The sequence below is a fragment of the Pseudoliparis swirei genome, chromosome 19 (genome assembly GCF_029220125.1).
Source record: "Pseudoliparis swirei isolate HS2019 ecotype Mariana Trench chromosome 19, NWPU_hadal_v1, whole genome shotgun sequence".
In the NCBI taxonomy this organism is placed as follows: domain Eukaryota; kingdom Metazoa; phylum Chordata; class Actinopteri; order Perciformes; family Liparidae; genus Pseudoliparis; species Pseudoliparis swirei.
Genome location: NC_079406.1, coordinates 24,145,878 through 24,166,348, shown reverse-complemented (window position 1 = coordinate 24,166,348; position 20,471 = coordinate 24,145,878). Strand labels below are relative to the sequence as shown.

Below are 20,471 nucleotides of genomic sequence, written 5' to 3'. Positions count from 1 at the left end.
TTGGTCATAAATCAAAGTATTGGTCAATTTAAAATGTTGACCTCATGATGCCGCGAGAAGAGGAAAAGTTATTATGATTCACGCCTGTACAACATTTCATGACACTCAGTAGCCTGTACCAACGGACAGACACTCAGCCACCAAACTCAAAAAACTAAAAAAGACTAAAAATACAAATTTGAAAACACAAACGATTCAAAAAAACATTTAATATTGGCGTAATAAAAAATAAAAAAAGTGTCAAGTAATTTTGCGCTTCAAAATGTCGTGGAATACTACGAAGGCCCTCGGTGTCCTTTGCTCTCCTGACTCATTGACACAGACGATACCTAAACTATTAAGATAAATAACCAATATGAACCAAATAATATTTAAGTCAACCAGCAGATGAGACATAAATATATTTATTGTTCACACTTCAAGAAAAACTGAAATACAAAAACTACTTCGGTAAATAATGATGGTAAGACAATCCAACAAATTAAATAACACATATTTAAAAACATGTTCCTCCATAATTAAATTAGATTAGATTTTAATTTATTCATCCCCAGGAGGGAATTTTTTAAAAAATATCAACATTTCCTATAAGCCTTCATATATTATCATTAGTATATCTACAAGAAACAGCTGGCTTCCTCGTCTTGTCAGCATGAATATTATGTAAATACAAATATCCCGCATAATGATTCACTTATCATTTATACAATATCTGAAAGGATACATTTCCACAGGAATCAGTAGTTTATTAAAGTATGTGCACAGTTTTATGACCATTGTACAAACGTACAGGTCATTGTAAAAAAACATGTGGCGTCGTGGTCGGTTGAGTCCAAGTTAAACACCCCAGACCAGCTGGGGCACTTCCCTCTACCCAAATGAAGTACATTCTTTGATTAACATACTGGACGTATCTGATACATTAAATTCAATATTTCTATAAAAAGAACACACAAAACACTAAATGGACTAAATACCAAATACAGAATTAAAATGTTGGCCTTTTAACCCTCCTTAGCAGACAGGATGAATGCTAACGCTGCATTAGCATTTAGCACTTAGAAGGTCACCTGGATGCACAAAAGTTCACAAAAATGTAAATTGTATGAATCCATATGAATATGATATTACGCTATGCTGCTGGTGCCGGTGCATTTTTGAGAAATTAAAAGGCATGAAGTTTTAAATTCAGGCTTTTTCTGCAATTTCTCTCTCGTATGTTGAACCTCTTTTGCCTGGACAAAGACATTAAGAACTACAATACACGTGCTACAAAAGTTTCATAATGAATGAACAGTTGGGGTCTTTTTCAGTTTCATGTTATTTAGATGTATCGTGAGCAGCATTATCAAATACAAATACACAATCATTTTTACTTCATCGCCCATTTTTGATGTTTGATTCTACAATGCGTCTCCCATCCAATCTCTATATCAGGATAACCTTGTCTTGTCCATATTATACAAAAAATATACTTCTGTCTGGTTAGTAAAATCCCTTTTGAAACACAGTGTAGTAAACTTTTTTTTTGAGGGGGGTCAAACTACGGTTTCCAAAGTGTAGAATTTTACTTCTCAACTTCAACAATTATTGGGGAGCATGAAACGGCACCTTATTAAAAGTGTGGTAACCACAGAGGTGCCGTCAAACGGCCGACGGGAGCTTTAGTTACTGCATTCAATTCTTTAAAAATCAATGTTGGAAATTAAGTTGGCCAAACTTGACTACCTAATATAATAGTAGATTAATATTAGGAATAAAACACTTTCAGGAAAAAGAAAAAAGCCCTCTCTAAGAAATTTAACTGAGCAATAAAAGCTAATGGAACAAAAGCGAAACCATACGTGGGGCGTGGCGTCACCTCCGCATTGATAGGATATCTTTTGGAAGCCAACATTAGTCTTAATTAGAGAAGCTGTCAGGGATTTCTGCCCTCCTCCATTGGCCTTTATGGCTGCTGCTTCGCCCCGGCATGTACACAGTGGGATTTGTAATGGAGATACTCATGAATACTCATGATTGTTTAAAACACAACAAAGAAATCTGGGAACAAATCAACAACTGTGAGATGAATGAACCTGAATCACAATTGATCCGTTTAGGTGAGTCTGAAAATAGTTTGTGTGTGTGTGCGTTGTGCATTGTGTCTGTGAATATACTCACAACTCTGTATGCTGCTCCTGTAATTGATCTGTGCATGTGATAATGTCATCATTGGTATTTCCCACAGGGGCGAGCTTGGCTATCGTGCCCGTGGCGGCGAGGCCCGGGCTGTTCTCCTGCAGCGGCCACATCTCCTGCCAGGTGAGCGACGGATGGTGAGGCGGGTGGCCGCTCAGCAGAGGCCTCCTCTGCCTGTAGTTGGCCCACACCTGCAGAATGGTCTCTTTGAAAGGCCGCGTGGTCAGCGTGTAAAGGATCGGGTTCAGGGCACTGTTGATGGGCAGGATGAATATGACCACCCAGGAGCTGATGGTACCTGCGGAGAGAGAGGAAGAAGTCAAGACAGAGCTGGTATGGAGTTTTATTAATTTTTTTAAACATTACGTTTAACTTGAATGTACACTACCGTTCAAAAGTTTGGGGTCATCCAGACAATTTCGTGTCTTCCATGAAAACTCACTTTTATTTATCAAATGAATTGAAAATTGAATCGAAAATATAGTCAAGACATTGACAAGGTTAGAAATAATGATTAATATTTGAAGTATTCATTTTGTTCTTCAAACTTCAAGCTCAAAGGAAGGCCAGTTGTATAGCTTATATCACCAGCATAACTGTTTTCAGCTGTGCTAACATAATTGCACAAGGGTTTTCTAATCAGACATTAGTCTTCTAAGGCGATTAGCAAACACAATGTACCATTAGAACACTGGAGTGATAGTTGATGGAAATGGGCCTCTATACACCTATGGAGATATTTCATTAGAAACCAGACGTTTCCACCTAGAATAGTCATTTACCACATTAACAATGTATAGAGTGTATTTTTGATTAATGTTATCTTTATTGAAAAAACAGTGCTTTTCTTTGAAAAATAAAGACATTTCTAAGTGACCCCAAACTTTTGAACGGTAGTGTAAGTTCAACATAAACCCTTTTATCATGAGCATTTCTTTTAATTAGGAAGCTCCAATTTGGACGGGTTCTGGACGTAATGGATCAAGCACTAATGGGGTATTAGGGCATACAGGTTGTAGGTGAATGCTCTTCCTACAGCGATTAATACCTTTTAATAACAGTTGTACAACTTAGTGGGAATATCTGCTAGCTGTTCTCAACAACTAGGCCCAGTCGTGGGCCCGAGAGCACAACCAAGGAGCGACATCGCGATACACAATTTCATCATCCAAATTGATAATAAAAAAGCATGTAGCAAACTTCAATTTCACCAGAAAATCTGATCAATTTGCACAAAAAGTTTTAAAAAATGTATCCAGGATATAACCATGTAGTTATTTCATATTGACTATTTATTCATTGAGTGACCAGAAAAACATATTATATCGCGATACATATCATTATCGCGATATCTAACAACCTCTAATAACCCCAATGGGCATATCGCTCAGCACTAGTCTGAAGACATTAATATTGGATTCCCAATGGCAGGCTGACAGAGGCACAACACAATGTTTACAGCCCAGTTTATTTATTTCTCTTTTTTACTCGTTGTTTTTCTTCTCATTTATTTCTTTAACTATCAGAAGTGGGTCGCACGTAACAAAAGATTGAGGTCTCTGCTCGACTACTTTCACATTCGATGACACACAGATAATGCAATATTTCTAGGTCACACTCCACCGCAAGTTCCTATTTTTAGCACTCTTCTCCCTGTACGCTTGAAAGGTGGCTCTAAAACGTTATTGTATACTTTACTCCTGTGTTATGCTTATTGTGTCATTTCTCCTTCTGAAAGCTGTTACATGGAATACAGATATTGGTATAATGGTAGATGGTAGATGTCTAGAACTCACAGAAGAAATTAGCACAAATGGAAATGTAAGATAAATAATGTGAATTAATGATCGATAAGAATATAGTTGAGGCAAGCTCCTCAGATAAATGTTTAAAATGTGGCAATCAGGCTACATGCATTAATACATTTTCAATTTAAAACGAAAACGAGCACTGTTTTAGAAATGATTTCCGTCGACACCTTGTATAATATATAAATAACATCACTTTTCCACTTCCGGGTGCAGAGGTAAGCGAGGCAGAAGATATGCATTTAGAAACAGAAACTTGGTGGTATGGATGTCGCCTCGGAGTGACTCCCTCATGAAGGCCTTTTTTTTTTGTACAGTGTTATTTAAAATATATGTTTCATATTTCTAGTATTACTACGGTTACTATTATTATTATTATTATTATAGTGTGTTTGTTTTGTACCTCTGTTGACTCGGAGAACCCTGCAAAAATAATTCCGATGTGTCTGGACTGCTGATCTAGGCACAGATGGCAAATAATAAACCTTGAACCTTGAACCTTTTGATCCTGTGATAAAGTTTTAAAAAATCCTTGGGAGAACATTAAAAAATGAATGTCAAGAACTTGCAATTGTAAAGTAAACTTTTCCCTTACAAATTGGTCTCTTTCAAAATATTGGGGGGAAAAACTACTTTTTCGGCATTAGTTTAGAAAAAAAGCTTACATAGCAAAACTGGAATAATGAGGAAGCATCCACCCTCCAAAAATGAAAAATGTTAATAAAATATGACATTAGTATTGAAAGGACAACATCAGAAGAAAGAAACCACGAGAAATAATTCCACAGCATATGGTTGGGGGTGATATAAGTATGAATGTGTCTGTGTGAGGGGATGCAATGATGGAGATGACGATCGTATCGTATGTCTTTAAAACTGGGAAATTATGAAATTGTATTATTTCTTTGGCCATTTTGATGCTTCTTTTCTAACATAAATTGCCACTGAATTCAATGGCCCACTTCAAACTTTCAATAGCCTACTGAGGAGTTGAATTTGATATTAAAAATGTAGACTTTCAGTTGAGTATTCCTTTTAAATGGGTTATAGCACTTCTACTGTACCGGGAATCTCCACCTGCAGCAGCGACAGGATCTTGAGGATGAAAATGGGGATCCAGCAAAGGGAGTCGGTGATGACGATCGAGAAGAACCTCTTGGCGATGGTCACCTCCTTCTTGATGTGGTTGCTGTATTTAGTGGCCTGAGTCCCTGTTCTCTGGATGTTATAGAACATGCTTGCGTAGGATAAGACGATGATGAGGAATGCCACCAAGTTCAGACCTGCGGAGAAACATTGGGTTAGCTTCTGGATTGCATGCAACTGCAGTATAAGCATACCCTTGGGCGGCGATAACAAAGCTATGCGTCACTAAATAGCAACTGTGCTTTTACAATGGGCAAACGCAAGAGAAAAGGACTACAGCGAGAACAAATGCCTACCCAGGAAAATGACGATGGAGTAAACATGAGCCCAAAGCGTCTCCGGCTGCTCGGAGTGCAGCGGGAAGCAGACGCCGTTGGTGCCGTAGAAGTTGCGAAACAGCCCCTTGCAGGCCAGCGGCAGGAGGGCGATGACGAAGCCGAACACCCAGATCCCGAAAAGGATGGTGACAGTTCGTCTCCATCCGGGCGTCAAGTAATGGAAAGGGTAGACGATGCAGATGTACTTCTCCAGAGTGAGGTAGGTGAGGAGGAGGACGGACACCTCGGTGGACAGCATGGCCAACGAGCCGATGACCTGACACTGACCGCTGTCCATCCAGGCCTGAGCGTGCCGGTTGTACTCGCCGCGGAACTTCAGGTCGTACGCCCCGATCATTAAGAGGTAGACGCCCATCAGCCCGTCTGCGCCTGCGAGGAGGGAGTGCCGTCATTCGCGACAAATTCGGAGGATTTAGGTCAAGAAGTCTGGTTCATACGCCCCTGGGAAGATGCATTCAGATGTGGCAACCTTTGGGAGGTTTAAAGTGCCACCTCACCCCGGGGTCTGAGCCTATCTCCGTCCACTGTTCATTCACCCATTCATACAGTGGTGGTAGGGGGGCTACCTTGCAAGGGCGATCCGGAGGGGGCAGGTGGCACCTTGCATGGTAGCCCCCCCCCTCCCCCCCCACATACACAGATGGCACAAGCTTCGGGGGGCCACGTCAACGTGGACTAGGGGAGCCGGGGGAATCGATCGTCTGATGGAAGTACGATCCGCGACCCCGCTGAGCCACAGTCGCCCCACAAAAAATGAAACACGTTTGACTCTTTCGTACCTCTTTGAATGAACTACCTGTTTGCCTGCTGTTTAGACCTTCGTGTCGGACGAAAAATCGGAAGACTTTCTAAGAAAAGCAGATCTCCCGAAAAGGGAACCGCGATGCCTTTTCCTAGCGGCGACAATAGAATCGATGCAGAGAAAGGACCCTTCAAAAGCTTTCGGTTACATAAAATGGGAAAAAGACACTCAACCGAGGAAATCCATACGTAGTAGAAAGAATCTATAGGTCAAACCACCAGATGCTCACATTAGGCCGCACTTTTAAATGTGGTGATCGATAAAGGGAGGACACTCACAGCAAGGGAACAAAGGACACACCACTGGATGCTCACATTAGGCCACACCTTCAAATGTGGTGATCAATAAAGACAATTAGAGGAAAGAGGAAAGAGAGCATTATGCTTTGCTGTCATGTAAAAAAGGCTGGTAGCAACAAACTCATTGGACTAGATCTAAAAAGTAATCGAATAACACAGCATAGCTGCACAGTGTTTAACCCTCCTATTACCTTTGTGGTCAATTTGACCCCATTTAATGTTTGACATCTCAAAAAAATGATTGACATAATTTGTTTTGCTTCATATTTCACGACTTTTCCTAATTTATTGGGGACAACTGGGAAAATATCAAATTCACATGATATGTTTTTCAATGTCCTGAACACAACTGTTCTTTGTGGTCAATTTGACCCCTAGGCTGTTTTTCACTGTGTAAAACATATAAGAACTAGAATGGGCACTCGGTAGAGCGCATACATTCGCATATCACAAGATTGGGCATTGAATTATGAACATTTTGGCATTAGTTGCATGCCAATTGGACAAAAATGTATCGTGCTATGGTAAAAAAAGAGTTTGACCTTTCCATGACCTTGACCTTTGACCCGATTGATCCCAAAATCTAATCAAATGGTCCCCGGATAATAACCAATCATCCCACCAAATTTCATGCGATTCAAGAACATTTTGACCTGTTCATGACCTTTGACCTTGACCTTTGACCCGATCGATCCCAAAATCTAATCAACTGGTCCCCGGATAATAAACAATCATCCCACCAAATTTCATGCGATTCGGTTCAATACTTTTGAGTTCTGCAAAAGATTTTGACCTGTTCATGACCTTTGACCTTTGACCCGATCGATCCCAAAATCTAATCAACTGGTCTCCGGATAATAAACAACCATCCCACCAAATTTCATGCGATTCGGTTCAATACTTTTTGAGTTCTGCGAAGATTTTGACCTGTTCATGACCTTTGACCTTTGACCCGATCGATCCCAAAATCGAATCAACTGGTCCCCGGATAATAAACAATCATCCCACCAAATTTCATGCGATTCGGTTCAATACTTTTGAGTTCTACGAAGATTTTGACTTGTTCATGACCTTTGACCCGATCGATCCCAAAATCTAATCAACTGGTCCCGGATAATAAACAATCATCCCACCAAATTTCATGCGATTCGGTTCAATACTTTTGAGTTCTGCAAAGATTTTGACCTGTTCATGACCTTTGACCTTTGACCCGATCGATCCCAAAATCTAATCAACTGGTCTCCGGATAATAAACAACCATCCCACCAAATTTCATGCGATTCGGTTCAATACTTTTTGAGTTCTGCGAAAGATTTTGACCTGTTCATGACCTTTGACCTTTGACCCGATCGATCCCAAAATCGAATCAACTGGTCCCCGGATAATAAACAATCATCCCACCAAATTTCATGCGATTCGGTTCAATACTTTTTGAGTTCTGCGAAAGATTTTGACTTGTTCATGACCTTTGACCCGATCGATCCCAAAATCTAATCAACTGGTCCCCGGATAATAAACAATCATCCCACCAAATTTCATGCGATTCGGTTCAATACTTTTTGAGTTCTGCGAAAGATTTTGACCTGTTCATTACCTTTGACCTTTGACCCGATCGATCCCAAAATCTAATCAACTGGTCCCCGGATAATAAACAATCATCCCACCAAATTTCATGCGATTCGGTTCAATACTTTTTGAGTTTTGCGAATAACACGCATACAAATAAATAAATAAATAAATACACGGCGATCAAAACATAACCTTCCGGCATTTTCAATGCAAAGGTAAAAAGGATTTTGACCTTTCCATGACCTTGACATTTGACCCGATTGATCCCAAAATCTAATCAAATGGTCCCCGGATAATAACCAATCATCCCACCAAATTTCATGCGATTCGGTTCAATACTTTTTGAGTTATGCGAATAACACGCATACAAATGAATAAATAAATAAATACACGGCGATCAAAACATAACCTTCCGCATTTTCAATGCGAAGGTAAATATCAACTTTTTTATTTCTTTAAAGGGCTATTTCGGTAGTCAACAAACAAAATTAAAGTACCTGACACTTAAACTTGAAACAATATTAATTCTAATCATTTTCTGGAGGTTTTAACTGCTGTGGTCAAAAAGGGTAAAAGATGTTAGTAAATTTGAAGGTAACAGGTGGGTTAATAAGTGGCTTTTGATTTAATCTTACTCAACCACAATAATACCCACACCGATATAAAGTATATTAGCAGCAGAGGTTGGATTATGATGGTAATTGTAATTGCCAGTTATTCCTGATTACACAGTCAGATGTATGAATGACAGGTGTGCACAGAAAGATTGCACCTGCAGCTTCCCACACACAATAATCCAATGTGTATTTAGGAAAATACACACATGTTTTGTGTAAATATATATATTAGCTGCACATCTAAACTTCCCACGAGAACATTTCTACGACGACGATGCGTTCATGTGAAGTCCTTTTTGTTTTGAGTGTCGACGCCACAAAGGGGTAGCATACATTTAAAAACTATAGATTTACTTGGAGCATACGCCGTTCGTCTAAATGACACAACGCTACTAAATATGTGTAACTATTAGGCGGCAACCCTCCGGTTCTGACGAGTGAAGCCAAGGCGGGGGTTTAAAAATGTGCATTTTATCTACTGACCAGCAGGGGGCGACTCCTCTGTTTGCAAAAAGAAGTCACAGTGTATCAAAGCCTATGAAATTTTTTTTTTCTCAGTTGATATATTCCCTCAGTAAACATTGTAAACTTGAGTTTATGGTCTTAATCTCTTGTTTTAAGTCTTCTTCAATGCAGCAAGATGTTCATTTCGTTAACGATGTTCTATTTTAGAGTAAAATAGAACACGCAGTATGCTTTAGGGCGGGGATTACAGTGATTGACAGGTCTCTGCCGCTAGCAGAGCAGTCACTGCTCCACATTCAAAATATGATGTTCATTTGTTGAGAAAAACAACAACATGGCGGTGGTGAAATTGACAAAGGCTTCAAAACGCCAGTCCACAAACCACGGCTGACGTGACGATGACAATCCACAGCCTACGATAACGATGCATGACTTCTGATTATCTTGGCAGGTGAGTGCGGCAGGGACAGCGCTATTATTCATTTAAAGGCCGACTGTTATCCTGGAGCAGTTTCTTTGTGTCAATGTCACGCTATGAATAATTTCTTAGGAGTTTGCGAAATTTTTTTTGGATTCAGTGATGGAAGAATATCACATTAAAGAGATTGTATAATTTTCTTTTCAATCAGTCTTATTCATGAGGGTGCCAGTGTGTGTAATACACAATCAATGTGGATGAAACACACTGATAAGCGCATTGAAAACTCATTACAAATGTACCACTAAGCTTTTATTAGGCCTATTTACTTCAGGAAATTAAACTATTTTCACCACTTTGTCACTTTTCTGGATGTACTCATAATTCCAGAAACTAGTCAGGTCTATAATGTGACAATTATATCATAATAAATTTAAAAAAACACGTGTTTTTGGCTGCTAATACGACTCCCTCTTTCCCCTTATGACACAATTGGATAATACGTGTTGCGTGTAGATTGTAAATCGTGCTCTGTGATAACAAAGGATATTCTCTACATTAAAAAGCTAGTTGCCACGACACCCCTCCTTCAGATGCGTAAAGACTTACAGCAGAGGGAAATGATGCACATGGCGTGGAGTTTGTTCTCGGACCGGATGTACGAGCGCATGCAGATGACGAAGATGTTGCCGAAGCAAGTGGTGGCCGAGACCACCCACACGAAGACCCTCAGCACGATGTTGGCCAGCAGGTCCTCGAAGGACGAGATGCCGTCCGTGTTGGGTTTGCAGCTGCGCACGTGAGGCGCGTAGCCGCAGTACTGGAACTTCTTGAAGTAGCTGCCGTTGTGGATTAAAGAAAGAAAGAAAGAAAGAAAGAACGAGCGTCAAGTCGAGCGAAAGATAAGGGAGTCGGAAAGTTTTCGGTTGTGGCGTGCATTGCGAACTCTTTTTTCAAGGGTTTGCTTTTCATAAGTTGAGACACGTCAGAATGGTTCAGGTGGTTTCCACTCTGGATTTGATTGGGTTCAAACTGGCCGTGGGGCTTTGAGAGGTATACGTAATCAAAAAAAACTATTTGGATTGAAATTGATTTTCTTTTTCTTTCGTTCAAAACTCCACATGCTCCGTTGCTTTGAGCGATCCCGGAGGAATGAATGCCTTCAGTCGCCAACCGAAGTGTTGAACATGTTGACCCCATGGTGGCGCTAGAGGAAAAGGGGTCAGGGGATCGCCATGGCTATTACAATCCACCCTGAGTGGAACATGAACGTATGTGGCAAACTTTATGGCAATATAAAAGTCAACGTCATCGTGACTCGGGATTACCGCGGTCATCGGATCGTGGAATATGCCTACTACCAACTATGCCATGGCCCTGTTGAGACTCCGCCCACTCCTCCTCTCTACCTCCATCTGCCTGATGGATCACGGAGGTCTGGATCGTGGTCCATGCCTACTACCAACTTTTCATACACTCTGTCATACTCATTGATTGTGTTTTAATTTGTGTATACTGATTCCTTCTGGTCACATGACATCTATTGCTTCTGTCCATCCTGGAGAGGGATCCTCCTCTGTTGCTCTCCTGAAGGTTTCTTCCCATTTTTTCCCCCGTGAAGGGTTGTTTGGGAGTTTTTCCTGATCCGATGTGAGGTTTTGGGACAGGGATGTCTATGTGTACAGATTGTAAAGCACTCTGAGACAAATTAGTAATTTGTGAAAATGGGCTATACTAAATAAACTGAATTGAATCGGGACTTTTGTCCGGACCGACACGTCTTTTTTTCCAGAAACATCGCGTCTGTTACGACTTCATCTGTGGATTATCCCCAGCAACCGCAATAAAAAAGAGATGTGTTGCCTTCGGGGGAAAAATAAAAATCCTTTTTCTTATGCTGTGAGAACCAGCAAATTAACTTCCAACCACCTCCATTGTGTTGCAGAGCTCCCGGAGACAAAAGCAAATAATGTTCACGGGGGGATAGACTTGAATGGACAGCCACTGAATAAAGAGTCTCGAAGAGATGATGCGATTCTATACGAGGCGAGGCACCTTTATGTATTCGCTCTGTTTCTTTCTGAGGACCTGCGTGGGCCGAAGGACGCTTTACCCACAGAGAAGATGGATTCCACTATGCTCGAGTTCATCCTCCCAGTCGGAGGAGAAGGGTGAACATCTTGATAACGCTCCATTATAAACACATGTGGGAGGTATCCAGGCAACGGGACAGTCTCAGACCAAGAAGACGAGGATTCAAAGTATGAACACACGGGAGAGCATGATGGTGGCGTACTTACATATGAGTTAAGTATTTGAGAGGTTCAAACATCCTCCGCTGTATGTTTCCAATCTCTATTCCTTCAATGCTCCTGGAGAATATAAGACATATCGATTGAGTGGCACACACACACACACACAGAGACATGTTATTGCGTATTGATTTGAGATCTTATCAAAGACTAAGTGAGAAACATCTCCGATCGCCACACATACATTTTCTTTCATTTTTTAATACACGTTGTGATAACAAGAACGCCTAATCAAATAATCAAAATGACAATAAAGAACAATCATGCAGCCAAATGTTGTGACCCAAATAACACACGGTTGACAGAATAATATCCTCCCACCGAGATATCGAGTTCTGTGAAAAAGGTAAACAGACCTTGTGGAAGCCATTGCACTAATTTGTGTCCGTCAGTGTCGTATATTATTATATATATTGTTGATCATGTTGACATGTTGACATGTTGTTGTGACATAAGGTTTATTAGTTTTCAACCGCATTTAAGAACGCATGAATCGCACATTATGAACAGTATTTAAGAGCATTAGACCAAGCGAGAAGTTTATGTTTAGGATGAGTTTAATTTATGTTTAGTATGAGTTTAATTTATGATTAGTTTGAGTTTAATTTATGTTTAATTTATGTTTAGTATGAGTTTAATTTATGATTAGTTTGAGTTTAATTTATGTTTAGTTTGAGTTTAATTTATGTTTAATTTATGTTTAGTATGAGTTTAATTTATGTTTAATTTATGTTTAGTTTGAGTTTAATTTATGATTAGTTTGAGTTTAATTTATGTTTAATTTATGTTTAGTTTGAGTTTAATTTATGTTTAGTATGAGTTTAATTTATGATTAGTTTAAGTTTAATTTATGTTTAAATTATGTTTAGTTTGAGTTTAGTTTATGTTTAATTTATGTTTAGTATGAGTTTAATTTATGTTGAATTGATTTTTAGTATGAGTTTAATTTATGATTAGTTTGAGTTTAATTTATGTTTAATTTATGTTTAGTATGAGTTTAATTTATGATTAGTTTGAGTTTAATTTATGTTTAGTTTGAGTTTAGTTTATGTTTAATTTATGTTTAGTATGAGTTTAAATTATGATTAGTTTGAGTTTAATTTATGTTTAATTTATGTTTAGTTTATGATTAGTTTGAGTTTAGTTTATGTTTAATTTATGTTTAGTATGAGTTTAATTTATGTTGAATTTATTTTTAGTATGAGTTTAATTTATGTTTAGTATGAGTTTAATTTTTTTAAATACGAGTTTAATTTATGTTTAGCATGAGTTTAATTTATGTTTCTGTTGCTGTTCTGCAAATAAAGTAAAGTATAAGCGACACGACGACAATCAGAATGAGCGTTGATTTTACCGACCGCTCCTGCAGACCTTTATATGCATTAATATAGTGATGTTATCCTCGGAGCTACCACATAAAGCTCTTTAGAACACAAGCCAACATTTACCCTTTCACACACACACTTTTTTCACGCTGTAGTTATTTTTAGACATTACACACACCTCAAATCCAGCACACACACTTGCAGAAACAGGAGCTATGCACATGCATTCATTTTGTGAAATGTCAGAGCAAGGCGCCCCGAGTAGTCGGGGGTTCGCTGACTTGCTCAAGGGCACCGACTCAGTGCTAATTAGTTCAAAATGAGCTGCAGGAGTTGTACATTACATTTAATTTAGCTTACAATCATACACCATAGACACAGCTATGGGGTTAAGTGTCTCGCTCAAGGACACATGGACTAGGGGGCGGGCCGTGAGCGGGGAATCGAACCGCCGATCCTCAGATTGAAAGACGGACCCGCTAACTCGCTCTAAGCGCTGACCCACACTCTCCCGCACAGCGTGTAGCAACACACACTTACAAAGACTTGAGTTTATGCAGCTTGTCAAAGTGGTCGACTTGGAGCTCCACGATGGGATTGTAGGATATATTCCTAGAAGATAAGAAACCCTCAATTAGATCACATGGAAACACATCCCATTTATTATTCACATCATTTATGTCAATTCATCAAATTTTTCATGCACATGCATATCTTTAAGATGTTCCGTTGCATTATTCCTCTTTAACTGACGGCATCTCATGAGCCACCCACACCCCCTCAACTTAAAGTTATATTCCCTGAATTCTAAAACCCAATTTCTAATATTTTTTACATTTTACATTTCATCTGAAATCCTCATGTATTAAGAAACAGCAGATAAATCTCAAGATAGTAGTAATTATAATTCAGATTTCATACCAACGTGAGATTCACATGAAAATGTAGGATGTGATTCAACGATATATATTATATAATCTATAAGAGCCACACTGTTTACTGTTCACTCTTTTTTACAACATTTTAAGTTACTGAAAATGAAAACTTAACATCTTCCTGCTAGGGGAAACACACGGGGGCTTTTATTGTGAAGGAGGAAATAATAATAATAATTTATAAAGCGCTTTTTAAGGTACTCGAAGACAATTTACATTCCTACACCGTAAACAAATATACGTGGAGCAACGCAGGGTTAAGTGTCTTGCTCGAGGACACATCGACTAGGGCGGGGATCGAACCGCCAACCCCCCGATTGAAAGACGGACCTGCTAACTGACCCACAATGCGACGAGAGGGTCCCTAATTTAGGAGAGTTTATTATATATTCACTAATCACTTTGAACTTCAATCTTTTTAAGCATACTGCAGAATCTGCCCCCCACACACACACACTAAGTAACAACTTAGTAATAACAACGCTTGTATACAGATTTGTACTCCGCGTGTATTTGTGTAAGCAGAACTCACAGTTGGAGTAAATCCCCCAGTAAGACGAAGAGATTGGGAGGGATGGCCACCAGTCTGTTGCTGGACAGATCTCTGCACGCCGGGACACACGCCATCATTTACACAAGAAACAAAAGACAACAAATAGATACCGACTGCTGGGTTTCTGACACGTCAACAAAAAATATAACTTGGAACTCTTGGCGATGCACAGGGTGAGGGTTGCGTCATCGGCACAGTGAAAAGCTACACTCCTGCGGTGAATGCTGCTTTAATGGTGCTATTCTGGTGTGTGGCAAAGGGTTAAATTGAGAGAACATTATGGTGACCTGCCAATTCATTTGTGTTGTATTTAATCTATCTACCTGGAATACTGTCAAATGATTGGACGTGATTAACAGTCACAGAAACTGGATTTCGGAGCATTTGGGTTATCGATTTGTTGTCGGGATGCAACAAATGTTTGTTTTTTAAAGAAAATTATCAAAAGAATCCACACTGGAGACCATGGATGTTCATCAGAAATCCGACCTCTCGATTTTTGTGAAATTTGGGGCGTGACCAAAAGGTCAGAGTCTCACCAAAATAATCCTCGGAGAACACAAATGGATCTAAAATGTGTAGGTTAGGAACAATAAGTTAACTGTCTTTCATGTCTTTCATCCTGAGGCTGTTCAGCTAACGGATGGTCGAAATGATATATTTGTTTATCGACGCCTTCATTTTAAATGTGACATCAAACTATTTTATTTATTTACCAGAAATACTGTCAAATGATTGGACGTGATTATTAGTCACAAAACTGGATTTTGGAGCATTTGGGTTGTCGATTGTTGTCGGGATGCAACAAATGTTTTTTTTTTTTTTAAAGAAGATTATCAAAATAATTCACACTGTGGCTGTTCAACAGAAATCCAACCTCTCGATCAGGGGTGTCAAACTCATTTTCACCGTGGGCCACATCAGCACCATGGCTCCCTGTAACTGAAACACGGTATATAGAATGAATTATTACCTTGTATATACTTTTATTCCGTCTTTATATTTAATATTGCTATTGCCTTTTTATGACTGTTTTTTTACATTTTTCTTTTTCTTTCTGCTCACCACTGTGCACCTGCTGCTGTAATCTTGCAATTTCCCAACTGAGGGACTAATAAAGGATAATCTTATTTGATTTGATCTTATCTTATAAACTACTCCCAAACATATTGCGAAATAACTCTCTTTGCATCTGATTATTGTCTATTTGAGTTTAGACATATTGTAGAGAACATTTCTCTAATATAAACACAAATCCATTAAATTTGAAACCTTCAAAATAAAAGCACAGGATAGTTTTCTTAAATGTCTTTAAGGAAAGGTGATTATGTGTCTTTTCAAGCCGTCGGGTGTTTGATACCTGTGCTCTAGATTTTTATGAAATTTGGGCGTGACCAAAAGGTCAAAGTCTCACCAAAATAATCCTCGGACAACACAAATGGATCTAAAATGTGTAGGTTAGGAACAAAGTATTAGACAATAAGGTAACTGAATGCATGTCTTTCACCCTGAGGCTGTTGATGTATTTGTTTAATGACGCCTTTATTTAAAATGTGACACCATTAAACTGATCTATATAAATTGATGTCTTGTTGCTTGCAGCTATGTTTGAAGTTGCAACTGCTGAGAAAGGAAGTTACTGAACATTAAGGCTCACATACTTGTCAAAGCATATACTAAACTTTTTCCCAGACTCAGCAATAACAGTATTTTTCCCCTTTCTTCTGCTTATAGCCCTTCATCACAATATTTATCAAGCACATTGCGTCACGTCGGCTTCTTTTCCGGTACAATCAAACACAATGAACTTACAATTCTCCGAGCTTTTGGAGGATGGCGAAGGCGTGTTTGTGTATATGGCTGATCCGGTTGTGTTGTAAGACACTGCAGAAGAGGAATGTACACACAACACAAGATCATACTATCACCATACTTGTCGATCTACTTATTCATGTTGATTGAACTGGCAGCGTTGATTATTTGCATAAAGCTGATCACATTCAGAGGCTGATCTGCGTCTCAGCAATTCAGTCAGAACATTGAGGCAAAGCTCCGGAGTCGGTTGTGTAAACGTACAGAACCGTCAGCATGTTGCACGAGCAGAGCGACACGTTGCCAATGGTTTCGATTAGATTGGCCTCCAAATCCCTGAAAGAGCGGCACACACAGAGAGGAAGTATCAGACACACACACACACACACATAGACACACACACACACACACACACACACACATAGACACACACAGACACTCAAACACACACAAACACACACACTCAGAGGAAGTATCAGACACACACACACACATAGACACACACACACACATATAGACACACACTCACACAGACACACACACAGAGTGGAAGTATCAGACACACACACACATAGACACACACTCACACAGACACACACACAGAGAGGAAGTATCAGACACACACACACACACACACACACAGACAAACACTCACACAGACACACACACACACACACAGAGAGGAAGTATCAGACACACACACACACAGACACACACTCACACAGACACATAGACACACACACACACACACACACACACATACACACAGACACTCAAGACACTCAAACAGACACACACACACAAGAAGTATCAGACAGATACACACAAACAAACACACACATACTTAGACAGACACACACACCGACACATACACACAAACACACACTCTCAGACAAATACACACACACACACAAACACACGCATCCACACACAGACACAGACATACACACACACACACATCTAGACACACACACACACACTCAAACAAACAAACAAACAAACAAACAAACAAACAAACACACACTCAGACATACACAAAGACACACACACCGACATACACACACACAAAACACACGCAGACACACACAGACAGACACACACAAACACACACATACACACAGACACACATCTCTTGACATGTCAGCGTCTGGTATCTTGACATTATACTTACAGCCAGTTCAATCTCGGCATCTCCCGACAGACGTCGTCCAGGTCGGCCAGCGAGTTGTTCATCATGACGCTGTCGAACAAAAGGATCCCTCAATCACAAAAGATCTTTAAAACCTCTTAAAACCACAACGCCAGACTGGATTTCAGAAAAAAAATCCCATCAAAGCAAAAAGAAAAGAACGCAGCGAAGAAAAAACTCACAGCAAAACGAGGGAGTTCAGTCCGGAGAACGTCAAGGAAGATATTTGATTGATGTCGTTATTTTCCAGGATCCTACAACGAACAACAGGATATGTAAGAGAACAAAATCCACTTCACTTCAGTCGAAATTATTCATCACGAAAAATTGACGAATCCATATTTACAGAAAGTAAAATATCCTCACACACGACGCACGCAGCTTTTTAAAAATTATTTTTCTTTGAGTGAAGAATACACTTACAACCACTCCAGCTTGTGCAGGTCCTGGAACACCCCCGGCATGAGGACGGCAATCTTGTTAGAGCTCAGATATCTAACGGAGGGAAGAGGAGTTTGGTTATTATGCCGGATAAACTAAAAAGAAAACGTCCAACCTTTTGCATTCCATCGTTCATACTTGTTGTTTCTGATCAGTCTTTGTACTGGTACAGTGCTATGCTCTCTGTAGGAGCCATTTTCTTATGTTTTGTTACTTTGGACCTCCCACCACTAGGTGGGGCAAGTTTGCTTTAAGGTGTCGTTTGTCCCTACTTAATGAGGTGAAGTGGGAGGCCAGGTGTTGCTTATTGACGAGAGCTAACAGTTGTTGACGTCTGAATGTGAGCCAGGTCTCTATGTAATCACTGAACTTACTGATCGTAAATAAAAACCAAAGGACAAATTATCGGGACTCTTGGTCTTACTGAAAACGCGTCCGAAACCTTTGATAATGAGCAGCCAGTAGTGGCCCACGTTAAACAGGTAACGGGGGCACTACACTCTCCTTTATTCTACATGAATATAACCCTGCTTAATCTAGTTTGTTGGATTAGTTGCAATATAATTGAAATTATCATCATAATTTAGTCCATGTGCACTACCCTGAATGTCCTAGAACATATGCATAATAAGGTAATAATAGAAGGCGCCTCTATATCTAACATAGATGTCCCAAAAAACGTATAGGATCAATAATATACAATACCAAACCCACGCATATTGACAGAGGACAGGAACAACATCGATAGATAGATAGATACTTTATTAATCCCCAAGGGGAAATTTGTCGTCACAGTAGCAGCACCAATAAACTAAACACACAAGAATAAAATATAAAAAACAGGGATGAAAGATAGATGTATACAAGTAAACTATAAAATACAAAATGAAGTATATATATATATATGTATATAAAATGAAACATATATGTATATATATATACACACACACACAAACAAATATAATACAATGACTGTGCAAAGTATACAAAGTAAAATATAAAATACAAAATAAAATATATATGTATATATACAGGACTGTCTCAGAAAATTAGAATATTGTGATAAAGTTCTTTATTTTCTGTAATGCAATTAAAAAAACAAAAATGTCATGCATTCTGGATTCATTACAAATCAACTGAAATATTGCAAGCCTTTTTTTTTTTTTTATATTGCTGATTATGGCTTACAGCTTAAGAAAACTCTAAAATCCTATCTCATAAAATTTTAATATTTCCTCAGACCAAGTAAAAAAAAAGATTTATAACAGCTGAGTGTTTGTCAAGGCTCAGGAAACCCTTGCAGGTGTTTCGAGTTAATTAGACAATTCAAGTGATTTGTTTAATACCCTACTAGTATACTTTTTCATGATATTCTAATATTTAGAGATAGGATATTTGAGTTTTCTTAAGCTGTAAGCCATAATCAGCAATAAATCAGAATAAAAGGCTTGCAATATTTCAGTTGATTTGTAATGAATCCAGAATGCATGACATTTTTGTTTTTTTAATTGCATTACAGAAAATAAAGAACTTCATCACAATATTCTAATTTTCTGAGACAGTCCTGTATATACAACATATATGCATACACAATACAATACTAATGACTGCAGTGTAAAATTAAATTAAATATAAAAATATTAAATATAGACAGAGTGTGCAAAATGCAAAGTGTGTGTAGTGTAAATAAATGAAATGTGTGAAGTGCAGATCAACATAGTGTTGACACTGGAGTCATCCAAGTTCACAGATCATTTCAGGTTCAGATGACCCCGACATCCACAACAACTACCGTCCAACCTCCAACCTCCAACCTCCCCTACCTGTCCAAAATCCTTGAAAGATCTGTTGCATCTCAACTAAAAATCCCACCTCAATGTCCATAATCTCTACGAACCCTTCCAATCCGGCTTCCGTCTCTTGTCCCCTGTAAAGCGTCTTTGTGTACTAGAAAAGCGCTATAGAAGTCAAAATTATTAGTATTATTATTAGATGAAGACGACATTACACTGAGCTAACCACAGGCAATGCATTCATATCAAAGCACATGACGATACAGATTAAATATAATATAAAAGTATATAGAGTCCAAGTCTGCTCACTGTCCCCAATGTCTTAGTGGAGGCTCCATTTATTCCTCAGTTGAGACAGAATCCCTGTATTCCTGCTCTGTGAATCATCTTTAGAGTGGAGTCATAGTCATGGATCGTAAAGAAAAGCCCAGACAGAACTCCCGATCTCGGCGTTAAACCAGATCGGAT

The 20,471-nt window shown here is 39.1% G+C and overlaps 1 protein-coding gene across 1 annotated transcript in view; it reads right to left on the bottom strand.

The window, feature by feature from the left end:
- Nucleotides 1-388: 388 nt before the first annotated feature.
- Nucleotides 389-20,471, bottom strand: part of rxfp1 (relaxin family peptide receptor 1) — a 49,987-nt gene continuing 29,904 nt past the window's right edge. Inside the window, exons 7-19 of the mRNA XM_056440032.1 lie at nt 18,193-18,264; nt 17,952-18,023; nt 17,752-17,820; nt 16,845-16,916; nt 16,581-16,652; nt 14,748-14,819; nt 13,821-13,892; nt 11,944-12,015; nt 10,253-10,482; nt 5,432-5,842; nt 5,054-5,272; nt 2,164-2,479; nt 389-1,070 (exon numbers count right to left, since the gene is read on the bottom strand). Coding sequence (XP_056296007.1) covers nt 1,067-1,070; nt 2,164-2,479; nt 5,054-5,272; nt 5,432-5,842; nt 10,253-10,482; nt 11,944-12,015; nt 13,821-13,892; nt 14,748-14,819; nt 16,581-16,652; nt 16,845-16,916; nt 17,752-17,820; nt 17,952-18,023; nt 18,193-18,264 — 1,753 coding nt within the window. The 3' untranslated portion in view covers nt 389-1,066. The remainder of the gene's footprint in view (nt 1,071-2,163; nt 2,480-5,053; nt 5,273-5,431; nt 5,843-10,252; nt 10,483-11,943; nt 12,016-13,820; nt 13,893-14,747; nt 14,820-16,580; nt 16,653-16,844; nt 16,917-17,751; nt 17,821-17,951; nt 18,024-18,192; nt 18,265-20,471) is intronic.